The sequence below is a fragment of the Magnolia sinica genome, chromosome 2 (assembly GCF_029962835.1).
Source record: "Magnolia sinica isolate HGM2019 chromosome 2, MsV1, whole genome shotgun sequence".
NCBI classification, from domain to species: domain Eukaryota; kingdom Viridiplantae; phylum Streptophyta; class Magnoliopsida; order Magnoliales; family Magnoliaceae; genus Magnolia; species Magnolia sinica.
The window spans coordinates 60,143,817-60,164,261 of NC_080574.1; the positions used below are offsets into that span (position 1 = coordinate 60,143,817).

A 20,445-nucleotide genomic window follows, 5' to 3' on the forward strand; every position below is an offset into this window, starting at 1 on the left:
GTATATCCTAGCCGTCCCACTACGTGAAAAATGGAAAAAAAAGGATGAATTTTGAGACAGTTGTGGACCGTCTCTAAAATTCTTTGGTTTAAAGACGGTTTAGAGATGGCCGTAAACCGTCTCTAAAATTTTAGACGGCTCTTGACCATCCCTAATATTGTCTTAAAATGTTGAGCATCCATAAATCATTTAAGACGGTCTTTAATCGTCTTATATGCGATCATCTGACACAGTCATTGGCTGTCTTTTACTTATAATCTAAGACTATCAAAGACTCTCTATAAGAGATGGTCCTTAACCGTCTTATAGCCCTATCAAAGACCGTCTCTATTGGATACTGTCAGAGACCGCCTCTATTAGAGATTGTCAAAGACCGTCTCTATTAGAGATGGTCTTAAACCGTCTCTAATAGAGACGATTTTTGACAGTCTCTAATAGAGACGATCCTAAACCGTCTTTAATGCTCAAGTCAAAAATTAAGAAGCTCAAAAAAATTATGAATTTTGAAGGAAAAAAATAGTTGAGAAGCTTAGAAAAATAATTAACAATGTTTAAGAAAATTAAAATTTTTTTTAAAAAAAAACTGTGATTTTATAAAATCTAGATTTTGAGAAAAAATTAAAAATTAAGAACTTTGAATAATGTTGATAATTTTGAAAAAAAAAAGATTTCGATAAAAAAATGATATTTTGAAAAAGAAAATTTTAAAAATTAAACAAAATTGTGAAAAAATTGACAAATTGTAAAAAAATATATTTAAAAAAAAAGAAAACTAGATTTTGTATTCTGACAAGAAAATTTTAAAAGTTATATAACAAAAGTGAGATTTAAAAAATGATATTTTGGAAAGGAAAATTTAAAAAATTAAACAAAATTGTGAAAAAATTGACAAATTGTAAAAAAATATATATTTTAAAAAAGGATACTAAATTTTGTATTTTGACAAGAAAAATTGAAAAGTTAGATAACAAAAGTGAGATTTTGATGATGTGTTGTATATCCTTTCCGCCCGTATGTTTCTCCAACCCATTTTTGGGCCGAGTAATAATGTAAAAATGTTTTACTTTTTTAAAATTTTTGTTGGTAAAAATGTGTGTGTGTGTGTGTGTGTGTGTGTATGAATGGAAATTTTTTTATATATATAATTAAAAGGTAATATTTAAATGATTTGTAATATCACATGAAAAAGAATATTGAAAAGTTTAGAAATTTTAACTATGTTTAAGAAAAAATTTGAGAACAAAATAATGTTTTGAAGAAAAAAATTGGCATTTTGAAATTTTTGAGAAAAAATTAATATATGAGAAATTTTTTTAGATTTTGAAAATAAAAATTCAAAATTTGTATTTTAAATATTTTTGAAATATTTTATAATAAAAATGATATTTAGTTAAAAGAGTAAAAAAAAATACATTTTGAAAAAAAAATGTTAATTTTATTTGTGAAAAATAAAATTACTAAATTATTAGGCACATCCAACTTTAATCATTTTTGGACAATCTAAACAATTCAAATTGAAGAGTAAATAACTTCAGATGTTTAAATCAAATTTCATTGAAATTGTTGATCAATCTTGTATGCCCAATATCTTTCTCATATGTAGCCCGATTGAGGCGAGTAACTAGTCAAATTGAGAGGATTGATCAGTAAAATAGAGTAAATGGACCAGACATGTAAAATGGGCCAAATATTCTGGTTAAAATTGTGACCCAACTTACTGACCATGTGAGAACCTAAGAATTGATGTTAGTAACTTTTGTGGGCCCATCATGATGTGTGTCGAACATCAACACCGTGGATTTGATGTGTCCCCTTTAGGTTATGAGATATCTCAAAAATCATTGGTAAACGAAACTCAAGTGGGCCATACCATTTAAAACTATGTGAAGACATCCTAAAAAATATAAAAGCACTTGGTGGGGGCCACATGAGTTTTGGATGCGATTGAAACTTGGTCTAACCCCTCTTCCAAGGGGGACACATAATGAGTTGATTGGATATGTGAATCACATTTAGGCAGGCCCAATATATGATTATGAATGTTTTAAGGAAACCTTTCTCCACTATATTTAAGTGAGTTACTCGTTACCTTTACCAGAGTAAACTCTGTGGGATTCACCAATATTTATTTATTTTATCCACTCCATTCATCCATGTTAACAGATAATTTGAGGTCTAAAGAACAAAAAGGAAGCATATCCAAAGCTCAAGTGGACCACACGATAGGAAATAGTGTGATTGAACCTCTACCATTTAAAATTTCTTGGAGGCCATAGAAGTTTTGGATCAAGTTGATGTTTGTGTTTTCTATTCATTTATATATTTTTGATATTATGAACAATCTTTAACTATTTTTGGACAATCTGATCAGTCCGGACATGAAGAGTAAATAACTTCAGACGTGTAAATCAAAATTCACTTAAATTGTTGATCAATCATGTTTGCCCCATATCTTTCTCATATGTAGTATGATCGAGGCGAGTAACTAGTCAAATTGAGGGTAATGATCAGTAAAACAGAGTGAATGGACCAACATGTAAAATAGGCCCATCATGATGTGTGTCGAACATCAACATCGTGCATTTGATGTCTCCCCTTTAGCTTATGAGATATCTTAAAAAGCATCCGTATACGAAACTCAGGTGTTGATTACCATCTAAAACTATGTGTAGACATCTAAAAAAATATAAATAGTACAATATTGGATGTCATACCATTTTGGGGCCATAAAAGTTTTGGATCAAGCTGATTTTTGTTTTTTCCCTTCATCTGGCCCTGTATGACCTAATCAACATATTTGATGTCAAATAAACAGTACAGTAAGCCTTAAGAGGATTTTAATGATGGATATCTAATTACTATTGATTTCATGTGGTGTGGTGCACCTAAGATTTTTGTGGTGGGGTCCACTACAGATTTTTATCTACCACATTCTTTGGCTCATGACGTAAAATGATATCTCAAAATGGATGGACGGTGTGAATATAAAAAAATACATCATAGTGGGGCCCACAAAACTTGGTGGATGTTGGTCGGTGCTCTATGGGTCCCACCATGATGAATGTGTTTCATCCATGCCGTCCATCCATTTTTACAAATCATATTAGGGCTTGATGCCAAAAAATGAGAGGGATATAAATCTTAGGTGGACCACACCACATGAAAACAATAGTGATTGTATATCCACCATTAAAACCCTCCTAATGCCCATTGTACTTTTTATTTGACATCTAATCTATTGATTAGGTCATATAGGCCTAGATGAAGGGAAAAAAATCAGATTGATCCAAAACTTTATATGGCCCCCTGTTGAGGGTCGAATATTACATATTAGACCCCAATTATTACTTATTTTTACGAACATAATACTGTTTAATGCCCTATTTAATTGTGTTTGTGATGCAAGGTGTATTCACAAGCGTAGGACTGAAAAGGATGCTTAAAGCATGTATTTAACACTCTGATGACACCAAAGGCAAGGGACAGACCCCAGGGGACCAAGATCGAAGGATTTACATGTCAGATATCCTAGGAAATCAAGCCGTTCACGTTAAAGAGGCCTGAAAGTCATCCAGTACATTAGATCATAAGGTTCCCACCATCCGTTTGGCTCAAAACTATATATATGGCCTGAGGACCATAAATTAACCGTACATGTCAAAATTCATCCCTTGGATCAGTGTATAAGTGACCTGATAGGCAAGATCAGACAATAACCATTAAGAAAGCATCTTGGACATCCTTGGGCGATTGGGACCCAAACTGAACCGATGGAAAGAGCACAAAAAGCGGTGGATATTCACCAAATTTCACTTCTTTTGGATGGTGCAGAGGGAGGAATGAATGACAGACTAATTTAAAAGGGAGAGTGGTAAATTTGTAAATAAACAAAATTCCATATGCATGCACATAAAGGATAACAGAGGGCTGCTTCAACGGTGGGTAGTGCCTCATCACAAGTGGATAGTGTGGCCCACATAGAGTTTGGATCTACTTCATACTTTAACCCATGGGCTTACACGTTACTGAGAAAATGATGAATGGAGTAGATCCTTGAGAATACCATCAGAAGTGGGCCCCACCTATTTTTTGAAGAAAGCATCCAAACAGTTCCCTTCCGGCGAAAAACATCCAGTGCGGACGTGCTTACTACTGGGTTTTGACAGTGGGCCCCACCCATCATCACTTTTCATGATCTGGACTGTCTAATGTGTCCCATGGGGCGGCAACAACCCATGCTTAGGTGACTTAATTGCACAAGATCGCGAAGATTGGTTTCCAGCCCTTCAAAAGCAATTCGGACGGCAGTCTAAAAAACTTAATGGGCTGCATCCACACAAAACCAAAACCATCCATATTTGGTTGAAATTTCGACACGTGTTCAATGGACGGACTGGATTTCCAAGCCAGCATCGACCGGGGCCCCATAGCTGATGCAAATAAGATTTTTTCATAAATCGGTTGAAATTTCGACACTCATTCAATGGGTCACCCTTCCATCAGAAGCCCGCGTGCCCTTTTCTCTCACTCACAGCAAACCTCCTCGTGAAAACCCATCTCTCAATCTCTCTCTCCATCTCTCTCTCTCTCACTCAGCCTCTCCATCTCCCTCGCCCTCTCTCGATCTCCCTCACGCGCTCAGCCTCTCTGTCTCTGTCTCTCTCTCTCTCTCTCTCTGTTCCTCTCTCTCTCTCTCTCTCTCTCTCTCTCTCTCTCTCTCCTCAGAGCTCGGGAACCCTATTTTCAGCGTGGACTCGTGATCGGGGCTTCAACTCAAACAGGAAATCGTTCTCTTCCTCAAAGCTTGAAAGGTAACGACCCTAACCCATTTTGAAGGTGGTCCCTAATCCCACTTTGAGTTTGGGAATTTTGGTACCCTAATCCCAAATCAAATTTAGTGGTTTTAAAATTGAGGATTTGGGTACCCAAATCCCACTTCGAATTTGGGGATTATGGTACCCTAATCACATTTCAAATTTGGGGGTTTTAAAATTGGGGATTTTATACACCCGGCCTGGTGGATATCGAATCAGTATTGTTTTTCTATGGTATGGTCCACCTGAGATTTATATTCCTCTCATTTATATTTATGTGCTATAGCACATGTAGAGAAGGGCATTACTATGACCCAATTGTGATGTATTTGGAATTTCGAATTTGCCACCATATTTGGTAGTGATTAATATGTGGTATTTTTTTAAATTATTATTTTCAACAAGGTTTCTAGTCCAACTAGTTGAACCATTATTCATTTTCCACCTAGTGAGTTACTTCCAACTGAGCATGTTTGTGCAACATCCAACCTTCCAATAGGTTGAGTCCACCATGAGGATAGTCTTGCATAAAAATCAGTCCCATCTACTCATTAGGTGGGTCAGACTAGCAACAATGTTTATCCATTAATAAATAACAAAATATAATTATTTATTTATTTTCAGGGATATAAGCCACAATAACTTTGTTAATTGGCTCCCACCATAGGTGGAGAATTTGTCAAGTCTACAACAACTGTAAGTTCTATTTATTTTTATTTTTAAAAAATTTATTAAAGTATTCTTCTTCAGAAATACCATATGAGGTGTTTGGAATTATGAATTTGCCACCCAATTTGTTAGTGGTTATCATGGGATAGTTTTATTTATTTATCTATTTTAGAAGGTTTTAAGTTCAAAACTTGTTGGACCATAAGCTATTATCTATCCCTTGAATTATTGCCAACCTATCATGTTTGTGATGAGACCAACCCTTCTAATTAGTTGGCTTCGCCTTGAGGATACCCTTGTATAAGAATCATCCCCAACCTCTTATTAGGTGGGCTATACCATTGCAACAATGTTTGACTATTGATGAATAACAAAGTATAATTAGTTATTTCTTTTCAGGGATATAAGCTTCAATAATTTCATTGGTTCACTCCCACCTCAACTGGGGAATTTAGAAAGTTTGTAACAACTGTAAATTTTTTTTTCCAAATCTAATTAGTTATTCTTCTTCAAAAGTGCCATAGGCTTTATTATTTATTTATTTTAATAACTTAACTTTTTAAAAAAATGTCATAGGTTGTGTCTGGAATTTTAAATTTGCCACCGAATTTGGCAGTAATTAATATGTGCTGGTTTTATATTTTATATTTTTCTTTTTAAGAAGGTTTTAAGTTCAGCCACTTGTACCATACGTTACTATCCACCTAATGAAATACTTACAACCTATATATTTGCATAACATCCAACCTTCTAATAGGTTGGCTCCATCATGAGGATAGACTTGCACAAAAATCAGTCCATACACTTATTAGGTACGACAAACCATAATAACAATGGTGAGCTATTGATAAATAACTAAATATAATTAGTCATTTATTTTTAGGAATATAAGCTACAATAACTTCAATATTTCACTCCCACTTGAACTAGGGAAGTTGGCGAGTCTGCGACTGCTGTAAGTTCTGTTTTTCTTTCTTTATTCTATTTAATTATTCTTCTTAAGAATGCCATTTGAAGTGTTTGGAATTTCAAATTTTTCATGAAGTTTGGTGGTGATCTGTAACGCCCTGAAATTCGGGGATCGAGCATAACTCAGCTCCCGAGTTCCAAAACATCACTTATGCAACATAATTAATGAATGATGTATGTTGACTGTATTAGCACATAAACATGGGATAGATTAAGCCAAAACGCAGATATGATTCAGGGATAAGTGAATAAAGCAAACGGAAGACTTATAGTAAAATATGTGTACAAGTGTAAGTCCCTGAATTACATATACAACCGTGATCGTGTAAAAGTGTTATTTGTCAAAATTATAAGTACAAGTTACATCATTTCAGATTCCCAAAATAGTAATCCCATAGATCCGCGCAACGAGCGAGGCTCGCTAGAACCCGTCAGAACACTAGGAGAAGGCAGCCTCGTCGTCATCCAGCTCCTGCTCTGCCTCAGTCGTCGCATCCACATCTGCAACATCAGGGCCTAAGACAGAGTCTGGTGGGTGTGCAACACCGCCCCAGAAACGTGGGAGTGAGTGATCAACTCAGTGGAACAATAAGGCACTGGTTAACATGTTATCAGTTCAATCAAACAGTAATGATAAAGCAGGATAAGTAATTAAATCCTAAGTACTCTTGTTAATGCAAGTATGAATGCAATATGATGCGTGCCCTCACGCGTACACCCTCAGCGTCTTCATCTTACGTTACGCATGACATCGCCTCAAAGTGCGCCACATCTACAAAGCACATGCAAATGCGGTGCATGGATATGATTACCAAGTTGTTATTAGTCCGTTTCACACAACAGGATTGGGAAGCTAAGATACCTTCCTCATATCACCATCCAAATAGTAATCCATACTAGGGTCGTCAATCCTAGATATCTCATACGATCATATAGTTGAGGTCGTAGCAAAGGGCTCGTCACCAATCAATGTACGCCTTTCATGCCCTTACTACCACAGATCAGCTCGTCACCTCCTTGCGGTATCCAGGTATGCTCGAGGTCACTATAAAGGGCTCGTCACCAATCAATGTAGGCCGACAGCACGAATATGGTGTCCCATACCACCATAATCGGCTCACGAGATTAAGTTGCTCACTTTGGTCACTACGGGAGGCTCGTCACCCGGCGTAGGCCGGACGGCTCGACCACGGTGTCCCATACCACCATGTCCGGCTCATGAGTCTTAGCGGATCAGGTACCATGGTTATTAGGATTTCACTGGTAAGTTCGGTACCCTAGATTCAAGCAGTAGCGTCCATACATGGTTAACATACACTGGACAATCGGGTTAGTTGACGAACTCGACTAGCACGAGCGCACGTTGAATTGAACGACATGGAGTGCGCAAACACTCCGCGTGGTCGAACCACTGCCGACAACTCTAATACGACTCGGGTTCGTCTAATGCGTCTCACGTGGCGAAAGCAATCTCAACCACGACCATAGGGTCAATTACCGATTTCCTGGACTAAGGCATAGTCCCAAATATCCTACACTACTACAGATATTCATATGGAATGTAAAACAGTAATGGAACAATAACTCAAATCATGTTACATACACATCTGCAGAATATCAACTTAACATAAATGTAAGCATAGGAATGCTTGAATTTAAATAACTTGGAATGTAAATGCATAAAGGAAATCATGCGCATCCATAGAAGTATTGAGAATCACTTCTCAACGCCCACACTTAGTGTAATCAGTTACACTTAGGTCATTCATGCATTTCTACAAACACTTAGCATACAAGGAATAACATACATGACGTATGTTGGAATACATGCACTTAGACAATTCCCTTTACCAAGGAGTTGTCATACATGCATCTAGCATACATACATGACCAATAATCATGGCAAGCACAAGTGCGTATTTTATACGTATACGGTACTTTATAAATACACTTAAAATACACAAATCTCAATATAGCACATGCATATCAGGAAAGCAATGTAAACATAACATTTGACATGTGAAATCTCATCCATAACAAGAATAAATCACTAACTGGGATTGAAAGCCTTGAAAACCATAACCTATACACTTAAAGTCCTCACCTTAAGCGAAGAAAGAACCGCCGAACTGATTTAGACGAGTTGTCTTCGTCAACGGCGCAAGAATACCCTAAAATAAGGATAGAAATGAGATACAACAACACCAAGTCTAATCTAAGATCTAACACGGGTTAGGGTTAGGTTAACTTACCCCAAAAGAACTCAGAACCGTCAGAGGAACGATTCAAAGTAAAGGTTCAAAGGTGAAGAAGAACAAGGAAGAATCAAGATGATTCACCAACCAATCTCTCTCACTAACTCTCTCTTTTCCACTCTCTTTCCAAGCTAGGGTTAGAGAAAATTCGTATGGAAATGAGAGCTAGGGTTTAAGGACTATATATAGACCTTAAAATGATGGAAATAACCCCAGGGTCAAGGTATACTTAGGTTATAACCAAAGCACGCCTTTCTCGATCCAACGAAGCACTTCGGTGGGCCTATAACCACGAAAGGTCGGACTTAAGCTCATTGACCATGGATCTAGGTCAGTGTAACCCGGCTCTTCAGATCGCCGTGGCGGACCACACTCAATTCAACGGTCACGGAAACTCGATCAGTCCACAAGCACTAGGATATGCATGGGCCACCATCCTGATCGGAGGGTGAAATTGGGTCGAATCCAACGGTCGATAGCTTAAAATCGTCGCGCAAAGGACTCAATTTCATAAAAGCTTATTAAATTCCAACCGTTCTCACACTCTTCACTCCGAACTCAACCAAATCGACCCAGAACATCAGATCGACTTGATTTTTGAGGTGAAGACCAAGCCCAACTCAGTGACCGCAACAGCCTAAGATCATCGCCATCGGACTTTCGACGCGCGGTCTAGGTCCGATCCAGATCTTCCAAAAAATCCCCAGAACAACTGGATTTAGCGATGGATCCCAGATTTTAGAGTAACGTAGCGCTCACTAATCTACACGTTTAGAGCCATGCAGATACAATTTAAAGTGATTGATGCGAATTTCACAAGCAATCGAGTAAAGCACTAATTACCCCAAAACAACTACTTAAGGAAAGATAAGCACAAAAATTCCAAGGTCGTTACAATCTACCCCCCTTAAAGAAAATTTCGTCCTCGAAATTCATACCTTCATATAATCCTCGAGGATCAGAGGGTAGGTCTTCCTGACCTCAGCTTCAAATTCCCAAGTAGCCTCTTCTATGCCATGATGCGTCCATAGCACCTTCACGAGAGGGATAACCTTGCTACGCAGCACCTACTCCTTTCTATCCAGAATACTCGTCGGTCGCAGTACATAAGTGGCATCCTCACTTAACTGCACTTGCTCCGAACTGATAATATGCGAAGGATCAGGAACGTACTTCTTCAGCATAGAAACATGAAATACGTTATGCACGCCCGCAAGAGGTGTGGGCAAAGCAAGGCGGTAAGCTACCGCTCCCACTCGATCCAGAACTTGAAATGGACCAATAAATCTCGGCGTCAGCTTCCCCTTCTTACCGAACCGCAGAACTCCCTTCATAGGAGAGACCTTCAGAAAAACATGATCTCCCACTACGAACTCAAGCGGTCGATGCCTCGCATCAGCATAACTCTTCTGCCTGCTCTGCGCTGCTAGAAGTCGACATCGAATGATGTCAACCTTCTCTGAAGTCACCTGCACCAACTCTGGGCCAAGCAAACTACGCTCACCAATTTCTGCCCAACAGTGTGGTGCTCTGCACGGGCGACCATACAACGCCTCGTAGGGAGCCATGCCGATACTAGCCTAGAAACTATTATTATACGCGAACTCTGCATACTGAAGACAATCATCCCAACTGTCTTTGAAATCCAAAACACAAGCTCGCAACATATCCTCCAGGACTTGATTCACGCGCTCCGTCTGCCCATCTGATTGCGGATGAAACGCGGTGCTGAACTTCAATTTCACACCCATTGCTTCCTGGATACGAGTCCAGAAGATAGATGTAAAACGCGTGTCTCTATCAGACACACTCTCCAGGGGAACTCCATGCAGACGCACTATCTCCTTGATATACAACCTAGCCAACTCGTCTGCAGAGTAAGTGACTCGGATTGGTAAGAAATGCGCCGACTTCGTTAATCGATCGACGATCACCCAAATAGAGTCAAATCCCTTTCTCGTCCTCGGCAACCCAGAAATAAAATCCATAGAGATGAAATCCCACTTCCATTCAGCTATGGGCATGGGCTGCAACAACCCAGGAGGTCGGCGATGCTCTGCGTTGACCTGCTGGCACGTGAGACAACGAGAAACAAATTCAGCAATCTGGACCTTCATATTGTCCCACCAATAAGACCTCTTCATATCCTGATACATCTTCGTGCTACCTGGATGCATCGCAAGCTTAGAACTATGGGCTAACTCGAGAACCTCACGTCTCAAGTCAGGGATGTCAGGAACACATAACCGGCCACGAAAACGTAGGCCTCCATCAGAACTAACACTCCAGTCAGAGTTCCCATCTGTACCAACCCGCTGCCTCATCTTCATCAAAAGCTCATCATCTGCCTGAGCTGCAACGATCCTCTCGTCGATAACGGGTTGTACACGAATGTGTGCGATAACCTCATACGGCTCAACCACCGTAAGCGTCTGCTCAAAATCGCACACGAACTCCAACATCTCCCACTCTGCTATCATCAGCGGAGCCGCAAACTCCAAAGCCTTCTTGCGACTCAACGCATCTGCCACAAGGTTCGCCTTACCAGGATGGTAAGAAACATCGAACTTGAAGTCCTTCAATGTTTCCATCCATCTGCCGGCCTCATATTCAAATCACGCGCGTGAAAATATACTTAAGGCTCTTGTGGTCGCAAAAGAGCTCGAACTCCTCACCATAGAGGTAATGTCTCCAAAGCTTTAATGCGAAGATGACCATTCCAGTTCGTGCGTAGGGTAATTCTCTTCGTGTTTCCTTAATTGACGCAAGCATAAGCAATCACCTGTCCTTTTGCATAAGGACACAACCTAGCAAACCAACACGAGAGGCGTCGGTATATATAATATACTTAACCCCTTGCTCGGCAATAGCACAGGGCGGACGTCAACTTGTCCTTGAGCTCCTGAAAGCTAACTCCGCTGCTCACTCCAAGCAAACTTCAAATCCTTCCGTGTCAGCGGCGACGTTTGGCAATCTTCGAGAAGTCCTGAATAAAGCGTCGATAGTAGCTGCAAGGCCAAGAAAGCTCCTCACCTCGATAACCTTCCAGTCCTGCACTGCACCTACCTTGGCAAGGTCGACGGCTATCCCGTCCTTGGACACCACATGTCCCAGAACTTGACTTCCTCTTTCTAGAAATCACACTTCTTGAATTGCGCAAAACTGATGCTCCCTAAGAGTACCCAAAACCGCTCTTAAGTGCTCCTCGGCTCTGCCGGCTCGTCGAATAAATCAAAATGTCATCAATAAAGACAATGACAAATCGAAACAGGAATGGAAACACTCTGTTCATCGAATCCATGAACACGGCGGTGCGGAAACGACATCACAAGGAACTCATAATGACCGGAGCTAGCGGTCTTCTGCACGTCTCCATCCTTGACGCGCAACCGATGATCCTGACTGCAGATCAACCTTTGAGAAGTACCGTGCCCCCTTCAATCGATCAAACAGATCATAAATCCTGGGCAAATGTTACTTATTCTTCAGTTACCAAATTCAACTGCGATAATCAATACACAATCGCAAGGAACCATCCTTCTTCTTCACAAACAAAACAGTTGCTCCCCAAGGATACACACTGGGCTGAATAAAACCAAATTCTATCAAACCATCTATCTTCTTCCTCAACTCCTCCATTTCACTCGGAGGCATCAGATAGGTGGGTAAAGAAATGGGCGCCGCACCGGGCATAAGATCGATAGTAAAATCAATCTCACGCTGAGGAGGTAATCCAGGAATCGACTCAAACACATCTTCAAACTCCTGAACTACCGGCGTACTAACCAACGCCGATTCGACCGAACTCTCCAACAGAGAAGAATAAAAATCAATACGAAGAGGGTAACTGACCTGAACTGGGAAAGTAACAGTCTCGCCCTCAGGTCCATGGATCGTCACTGATCTCGCTTCACAATCAATCTCAGCTCGCATCCTCGAGAGCCAATCCATACCCATAATAACATCGTAGTGATAAAACGGTGCGACTAGCAAATCAACACGGATCAATCCACTTCCCAGATCGACCAAACAATCCATACAACGCTTGCCCAAAGCAGAGGACATCCCCGTAGCGGTAGTAAGCGTCACTCCTTGCATAGGAACAGATCTCAAACCCAAACACCTAACTGCCGCATAAGAAATAAGAGAAGTAGTGGACCCTGTATCCACTAACACAGAAACGGGAATACCTTCAATATGCGCTGTCACCTCAAAGGACCTCGGCACCAAGTCAGACATAGGCGCTTCAGCTGAAAGCGCATGAACACGAGCCTGCTGCTGACGATTCGGCGGAGGAACCATGGGCCGCTGAGGTGGCCTGAAACCAGGAACTGCAGGTCTGAAGGATGGATGAGTTGGCGCTGATCGAAGAGGAGGAGGAGAAATAATCGGAGGCATCGGACGGCTAACCCTCTGCGGTGGGGTAAAACCACCAGCTCGCATACAGGAAAAGCAGAAACGGTCCAAGTGCCCAACCTTCCCACAATAAGAACATCTCAGATCAGCTCTCATCTGCTGAGCGGGCGGCGCTGAACGCCTAGGAGGAGAATCAACACGCGGCCTCTTGCCAAGGAAAGGTGCACCCTGGAAATCCGGTCGCGGCCTAGGAGGCATCGGTGCTCGCATGCGGGACGCTCTATCTCCGTCCTGCTCTGCTCGCAAGGACATGCTCACTAGCTCCGCATATGAAGAAATGCTGGCACAGCAAATCTTCGATCGGATCTCAGGTCGCAGTCCCTCAGAAAAACGCCGCATCCTCATCGGCTGATCGCCCAGGATCAACCGCCCCAATTCAGGAAACCGGTTCTCATACTCCGTAATCGACAACCCTCGGCGGAGGCGAAGGAACTCACTCTCCTTCTCATGTCGGTATGTCACCGGGAAATACTTCTCGTGGAAGCGCGCCTCAAACGCCCGCCACGACCACACGAAGTCCTCCTCAACAGTGCGAAGCACACCGTCCCACCACAAACCGGCCTCCTTCTCAAACATGAAGGTGGCAAGCTCAACTTGCTCGACCTGGAGCGGCCTCGGCATCTTAGAGATGCGGTCAATCCAATACTCGGCCTCCTCGGGTCAATGAGAACCCGCAAAGTAGGAGGTCGCAAGCGCTGAATCGCTCAGAAGTGTCGCTGGCTAACACTGGCACTGGCACTCCCGGATGGAGGCATAGGTGAAACAGGTGGAGTCACCCCCACAGAAAGATGCCAACCATGGAGGAGAGGAACTCCCGCTGCTGCTGCTGCTTAGGGAGGAACCGCCATCAACAACATCATCTTGTTGCAGTGTATCAACAGTGAAGGTAAGAAGGTGCATGGCTCGGCTCAGAACCGAGGGTGTGATGGAGGAGCCATAGGTGTCGACCCAACACCGACGCAAGATGGACCTGTGTGGATCTGACTCGCTATCGCTCAAGGGAGGAACCCCAACAAGCGACTCAACGAAAGACGGGCCGAAGTCTTCGAACCCTTAGGAGGCATCCCTACATTAAATCAAAGGATGCAACCTGTCAGATTCTAAGTCACATAATCCATCCACACAACAACAACACAGCACAACTCCAAAAACAAACAACATGCATTCCATTAACCAAAATCGTCGCAATACAAGTAGTGCAGCAATACATGAATCACGACTAGGAAAGCATGAAAACAACAACATCTAACACTTCAAACAACCACAACAACTACAACCACTAACAGCTACCACACTACAATAACTCCAACTACAAGCCAACAACGGCTACACACAAAAGAAAAACACAACAAAGCAAAGACGGCCACGACGATGCTACTCATCGGAATCAGGAGATGGGGGCGGAGCACCCTTATCCTGCAAGCAACACAGGATAGATTTCAAAGTCCGGGACATCTTCTTGAACTTGTGCTTAACCAAGCCTCGAAGATCAACCATCTCCTGGCGTAAAGCAGCTTGCCCTTCTTCAAGCCGTGTAAGACAGGCATCTCTGGCAACCTGCTCTGTGCCCTGCTCTGGCACCACAGGAGGAGAGCTATCACTCGAATCCTGTGCCTCAATCTCTTCCTCGTCTTGCTCTGCTTCTTCCCCAGACTCCCCACCTTCATCATAACTCTCATCATCACCACTCTCAGACCCGGCCTCACCCTCAGAGGCAAGCCGACCAGAACCAACCTCCATCAGCTTAAGGGTCCTCAAGTTGATATAGCGAACAGGGACCGACTTCTCAGCTCCAAGCCTATAGCCGAACTCATGTGCGATCTTGCAAATAAGGCGGCCAAAGGGAAGAGACTCGGTCCGTCTACTCGAACGAGCGATGAGAATAATCGGGAGGACGTACGTCGGCACACACAACCTCGTCCTGCCCCACCTTATATAGAAAATCTACCATCAGGCGCGTACTCGCAGCGGTTGCTCCACCTTGGATATACATTGAACGTAAAGATGTGGTGAAGCAGGAAGTCGTCGTCATGAAAGAAGCCAAGACTCCTATTCTGCCATTCAACTCTACAACCACACAAGGATCGGGTGCGACGATCCCTCTCGCGCCCCTGTTCACTTCTCGCTGGCATGCACTTCCCCAAGTGGCACCTTCAAGAGTCGGGATATCAAAGCAACATTGACAGTTCCAACTCGACCGCTACCACAGGGAATCTTGAACTGCAGAGGATCCAGCGAAGGCTCCAGAATGTTGGCATAGAAGGCCCGAACAGTGCTAGCATTCGCGCGATACTCGCCTTTGAACAAGGGACCCCAACCGGCCCCTTCTAGGCGCTCCAACAAAAAGAACTCTCCAAAGAGCCGTGGATTAACATGAGCCTCAAAAAGGACTCTACGCCCCTCATAGACTCCATGCGACAATTCCGCCAACAAGGTCCTACTGACAGGAGCTCGAGGATCGAGGTCCCGCTTGGTCTGGAACTCGCGCGTGGCGGACGTGCTAGCGGCGGCACCTCTCGGCCTCCGTGCACGGGTTGGGCGGCTCGGCCCGGCTTCATCCACGGGCGCTCTCTTCTTCCCCATCAAGGAAAGAAGGAAAGAAATGGAAAATATGGCCGTCACAATCTCAAAGAGGGCCATGAGAAATGAGAGAAAGAGAGAAATAGGAAGATGGTGAAGCTTCCACACAACTATGAGCCAAAAAGGGAATGAAAGGGCTTAAATGAGAGGGAAAGATGGAGAAATCAGCAATGGAATGGAAGATTTGAGAATGGAGTGATGGGTTTGCACGAAAATGGGAGGAAGATAAAGATTTGGGAGAGATTTGAGAGAGTTTGGAGAGGTTTTGGGAGAAAAGGAAAGCTTGGAGGTGGGTGTTGTGAAGGAAGGAGGTAAATGGAAGGGTTTTTAAATGAAAACCGTGGAGGGGTGGGCCACATTGAGCCTAGGGACGATCGGCCCGCGTCGGCCCGGCCCGCCTGGCCCGCCGACCGGCGATGGCATCGCCGGTCTCTGGACATATCGGCGATGCCTCGCCGATTTGGCAAGGTCCTCCTGGTCCTCCTTGGTCCAAATGATGTGGTTCCCCCCCTGGGTCCCACAGAAAATGCCCCGATTGGCCCCTTGCGTAGTTTGAGGCCTATCGGGTCACTCTGACAGAAATCTGATTCAACCAGCGATTTCTGGAAGGTTTAAAAATGAAAAAGGGGAAGATACACCGTCTACACTCATTAATAGAGGGTCTAGGAAAGGTTTCGGGTTGCTGTGTGTGATCAGGTAAGGGTACAGACTCGATCTCGGCAAAGGTTTTCAAGAAACTTTCGCCGATAGAAACTACGGAGCACAAACACAAAGCGATGATAGACCCGCACCCAAATACACTCTAGTGGCGACAACGTGCGGTGTGTGACCATAACCCAGGTCCAGTTTAATCCAGATCATGCTCTGATACCAACTTGTAACGCCCTGAAATTCGGGGGTCGAGCATAACTCAGCTCCCGAGTTCCAAAACATCACTTATGCAACATAATTAATGAATGATGTATGTTGACTGTATTAGCACATAAACATGGGATAGATTAAGCCAAAACGCAGATATGATTCAGGGATAAGTGAATAAAGCAAGCGGAAGACTTATAGTAAAATATGTGTACAAGTGTAAGTCCCTGAATTACATATACAACCAGATCGTGTAAAAGTGTTATTTATCAAAATTATAAGTACAAGTTACATCATTTCAGTTCCCAAAATAGTAATCCCATAGATCCCGCGCAACAGACCGAGGCTCGCTAGAACCCGTCTGAAAACTGCATATCGTTTATCCATTAATAAATAACAAAATATAATTATTTATTTATTTTCAGGGATATAAGCCACAATAACTTTGTTAATTGGCTCCCACCATAGGTGGGGAATTTGTCAACAGCAACAAATGTAAGTTCTATTTATTTTTATTTTTAAAAAATTTATTGAAGTATTCTTCTTCAGAAATACCATATGATGTGTTTGGAATTATGAATTTGCCACCCAATTTGTTAGTGGTTATCATGGGATAGTTTTATTTATTTATCTATTTTAGAAGGTTTTAAGTTCAAAACTTGTTGGACCATAAGCTATTATCTATCCCTTGAATTATTGCCAACCTATCATGTTTGTGATGATACCAACCCTTCTAATTGGTTGGCTTCGCCTTGAGGATACCCTTGTATAAGAATCATCCCCAACCTCTTATTAGGTGGGCTATACCATTACAACAATGTTTGACTATTGATGAATATCAAAGTATAATTAGTTATTTCTTTTCAGGGATATAAGCTTCAATAATTTCATTGGTTCGCTCCCACCACAACTGGGGAATTTAGAAAGTTTGTAACAACTGTAAAAAAAATTTTCCAAATCTAATTAGTTATTCTTATTCAAAAATGCCATAGGCTTTATTATTTATTTATTTTAATAACTTAACTTTTTAAAAAAATGCCATAGGTTGTGTCTGGAATTTTAAATTTTCCACCGAATTTGGCAGTAATTAATATGTGCTGGTTTTATATTTTATATTTTTCTTTTTGGGAAGGTTTTAAGTTCAGCCACTTGTACCATACATTACTATCCACCCAATGAAATACTTGCAACCTATATATTTGCATGACATCCAACCGTCTAATAGGTTGGCTCCATCATGAAGATAGACTTGCACAAAAATCAGTCCATACACTTATTAGGTACGACAAACCATAATAACAATGGTGAGCTATTGATAAATAACTAAATATAATTAGTCATTTATTTTTAGGAATATAAGCTACAATAACTTCAATATTTCACTCCCACTTGAACTGGGGAAGTTGGCGAGTCTGCGACTACTGTAAGTTCTGTTTTTCTTTCTTTATTCTATTTAATTATTCTTCTTAAGAATGCCATTTGAAGTGTTTGGAATTTCAAATTTTTCATGAAGTTTGGTGGTGATCTGTAACGCCCTGAAATTCGGGGATCGAGCATAACTCAGCTCCCGAGTTCCAAAACATCACTTATGCAACATAATTAATGAATGATGTATGTTGACTGTATTAGCACATAAACATGGGATAGATTAAGCCAAAACGCAGATATGATTCAGGGATAAGTGAATAAAGCAAGCGGAAGACTTATAGTAAAATATGTGTACAAGTGTAAGTCCCTGAATTACATATACAACCAGATCGTGTAAAAGTGTTATTTGTCAAAATTATAAGTACAAGTTACATCATTTCAGTTCCCAAAATAGTAATCCCATAGATCCCGCGCAACAGACTGAGGCTCGCTAGAACCCGTCTGAAAACTGCATATAGGAGAAGGCAGCCTCGTCGTCATCCAGCTCCTGCTCTGCCTCAGTCGTCGCATCCACATCTGCAACATCAGGGCCTAAGACAGAGTCTGGTGGGTGTGCAACACCGCCCCAGAAACGTGGGAGTGAGTGATCAACTCAGTGGAACAATAAGGCACTGGTTAACATGTTATCAGTTCAATCAAACAGTAATGATAAAGCAGGATAAGTAATTAAATCCTAAGTACTCTTGTTAATGCAAGTATGAATGCAATATGATGCGTGCCCTCACGCGTACACCCTCAGCGTCTTCATCTTACGTTACGCATGACATCGCCTCAAAGTGCGCCACATCTACAAAGCACATGCAAATGCGGTGCATGGATATGATTACCAAGTTGTTATTAGTCCGTTTCACACAACAGGATTGGGAAGCTAAGATACCTTCCTCATATCACCATCCAAATAGTAATCCATACTAGGGTCGTCAATCCTAGATATCTCATACGATCATATAGTTGAGGTCGTAGCAAAGGGCTCGTCACCAATCAATGTACGCCTTTCATGCCCTTACTACCACAGATCAGCTCGTCACCTCCTTGCGGTATCCAGGTATGCTCGAGGTCACTATAAAGGGCTCGTCACCAATCAATGTAGGCCGACAGCACGAATATGGTGTCCCATACCACCATAATCGGCTCACGAGATTAAGTTGCTCACTGGTCACTACGGGGAGGCTCGTCACCCCACGAGGCCGACGGCTCGACCACGGTGTCCCATACCACCATGTCCGGCTCAAGAGTCTTAGCGGATCGGTACCATGGTTATTAGGATTTCACCTTGGTAAGTTCGGTACCCTAGATTCAAGCAAAGAGCGTCCATACATGGTTAACATACACTGGACAATCGGGTTAGTTGACGAACTCGACTAGCACGAGCGCACGTTGAATTGAACGACATGGAGTGCGCAAACACTCCGCGTGGTCGAACCACTGCCGACAACTCTAATACGACTCGGGTTCGTCTAATGCGTCTCACGTGGCGAAAGCAATCTCAACCACGACCATAGGGTCAATTACCGATTTCCTGGACTAAGGCATAGTCCCAAATATCCTACACTACTACAGATATTCATATGGAATGTAAAACAATAATGGAACAATAACTCAAATCATGTTACATACACATCGAATATCAACTTAACATAAATGTAAGCATAGGAATGCTTGAATTTAAATAACTTGGAATGTAAATGCATAAAGGAAATCATGCGCATCCATAGAAGTATTGAGAATCACTTCTCAACGCCCACACTTAGTGTAATCTTACACTTAGGTCATTCATGCATTTCTACAAACACTTAGCATACAAGGAATAACATACATGACGTATGTTGGAATACATGCACTTAGACAATTCCCTTTACCAAGGAGTTGTCATACATGCATCTAGCATACATACATGACCAATAATCATGGCAAGCACAAGTGCGTATTTTATACGTATACGGTACTTTATAAATACACTTAAAATACACAAATCTCAATATAGCACATGCATATCAGGAAAGCAATGTAAACATAACATTTGACATGTGAAATCTCATCCATAACAAGAATAAATCACTAACTGGGATTGAAAGCCTTGAAAACCATAACCTATACACTTAAAGTCCTCACCTTAAGCGAAGAAAGAACCGCCGAACTGATTTAGACGAGTTGTCTTCGTCAATGGCGCAAGAATACCCTAAAATAAGGATAGAAATGAGATACAACAACACCAAGTCTAATCTAAGCTCTAACACAGATTAGGGTTAGTTTAACTTACCCCAAAAGAACTCAGAATCGTCAGAGGAACGATTCAAAGTAAAGGTTCAAAGGTGAAGAAGAACAAGGAAGAATCAAGATGATTCACCAACCAATCTCTCTCACTAACTCTCTCTTTTCCACTCTCTTTCCAAGCTAGGGTTAGAGAAAATTCGTATGGAAATGAGAGCTAGGGTTTAAGGACTATATATAGACCT

General features: G+C 41.8%; 1 protein-coding gene across 1 annotated transcript in view; it reads left to right on the plus strand.

Annotated features, from left to right (window-relative positions):
• The first annotated feature begins 5,590 nt into the window (after window positions 1-5,590).
• The window catches only part of LOC131225614 (LRR receptor-like serine/threonine-protein kinase ERL1), a 45,588-nt gene continuing 30,733 nt past the window's right edge, over window positions 5,591-20,445 (plus strand). The window contains exons 1-5 of the mRNA XM_058221174.1: window positions 5,591-5,610; window positions 5,883-5,945; window positions 6,367-6,438; window positions 17,429-17,491; window positions 17,913-17,984. Coding sequence (XP_058077157.1) covers window positions 5,591-5,610; window positions 5,883-5,945; window positions 6,367-6,438; window positions 17,429-17,491; window positions 17,913-17,984 — 290 coding nt within the window. The remainder of the gene's footprint in view (window positions 5,611-5,882; window positions 5,946-6,366; window positions 6,439-17,428; window positions 17,492-17,912; window positions 17,985-20,445) is intronic.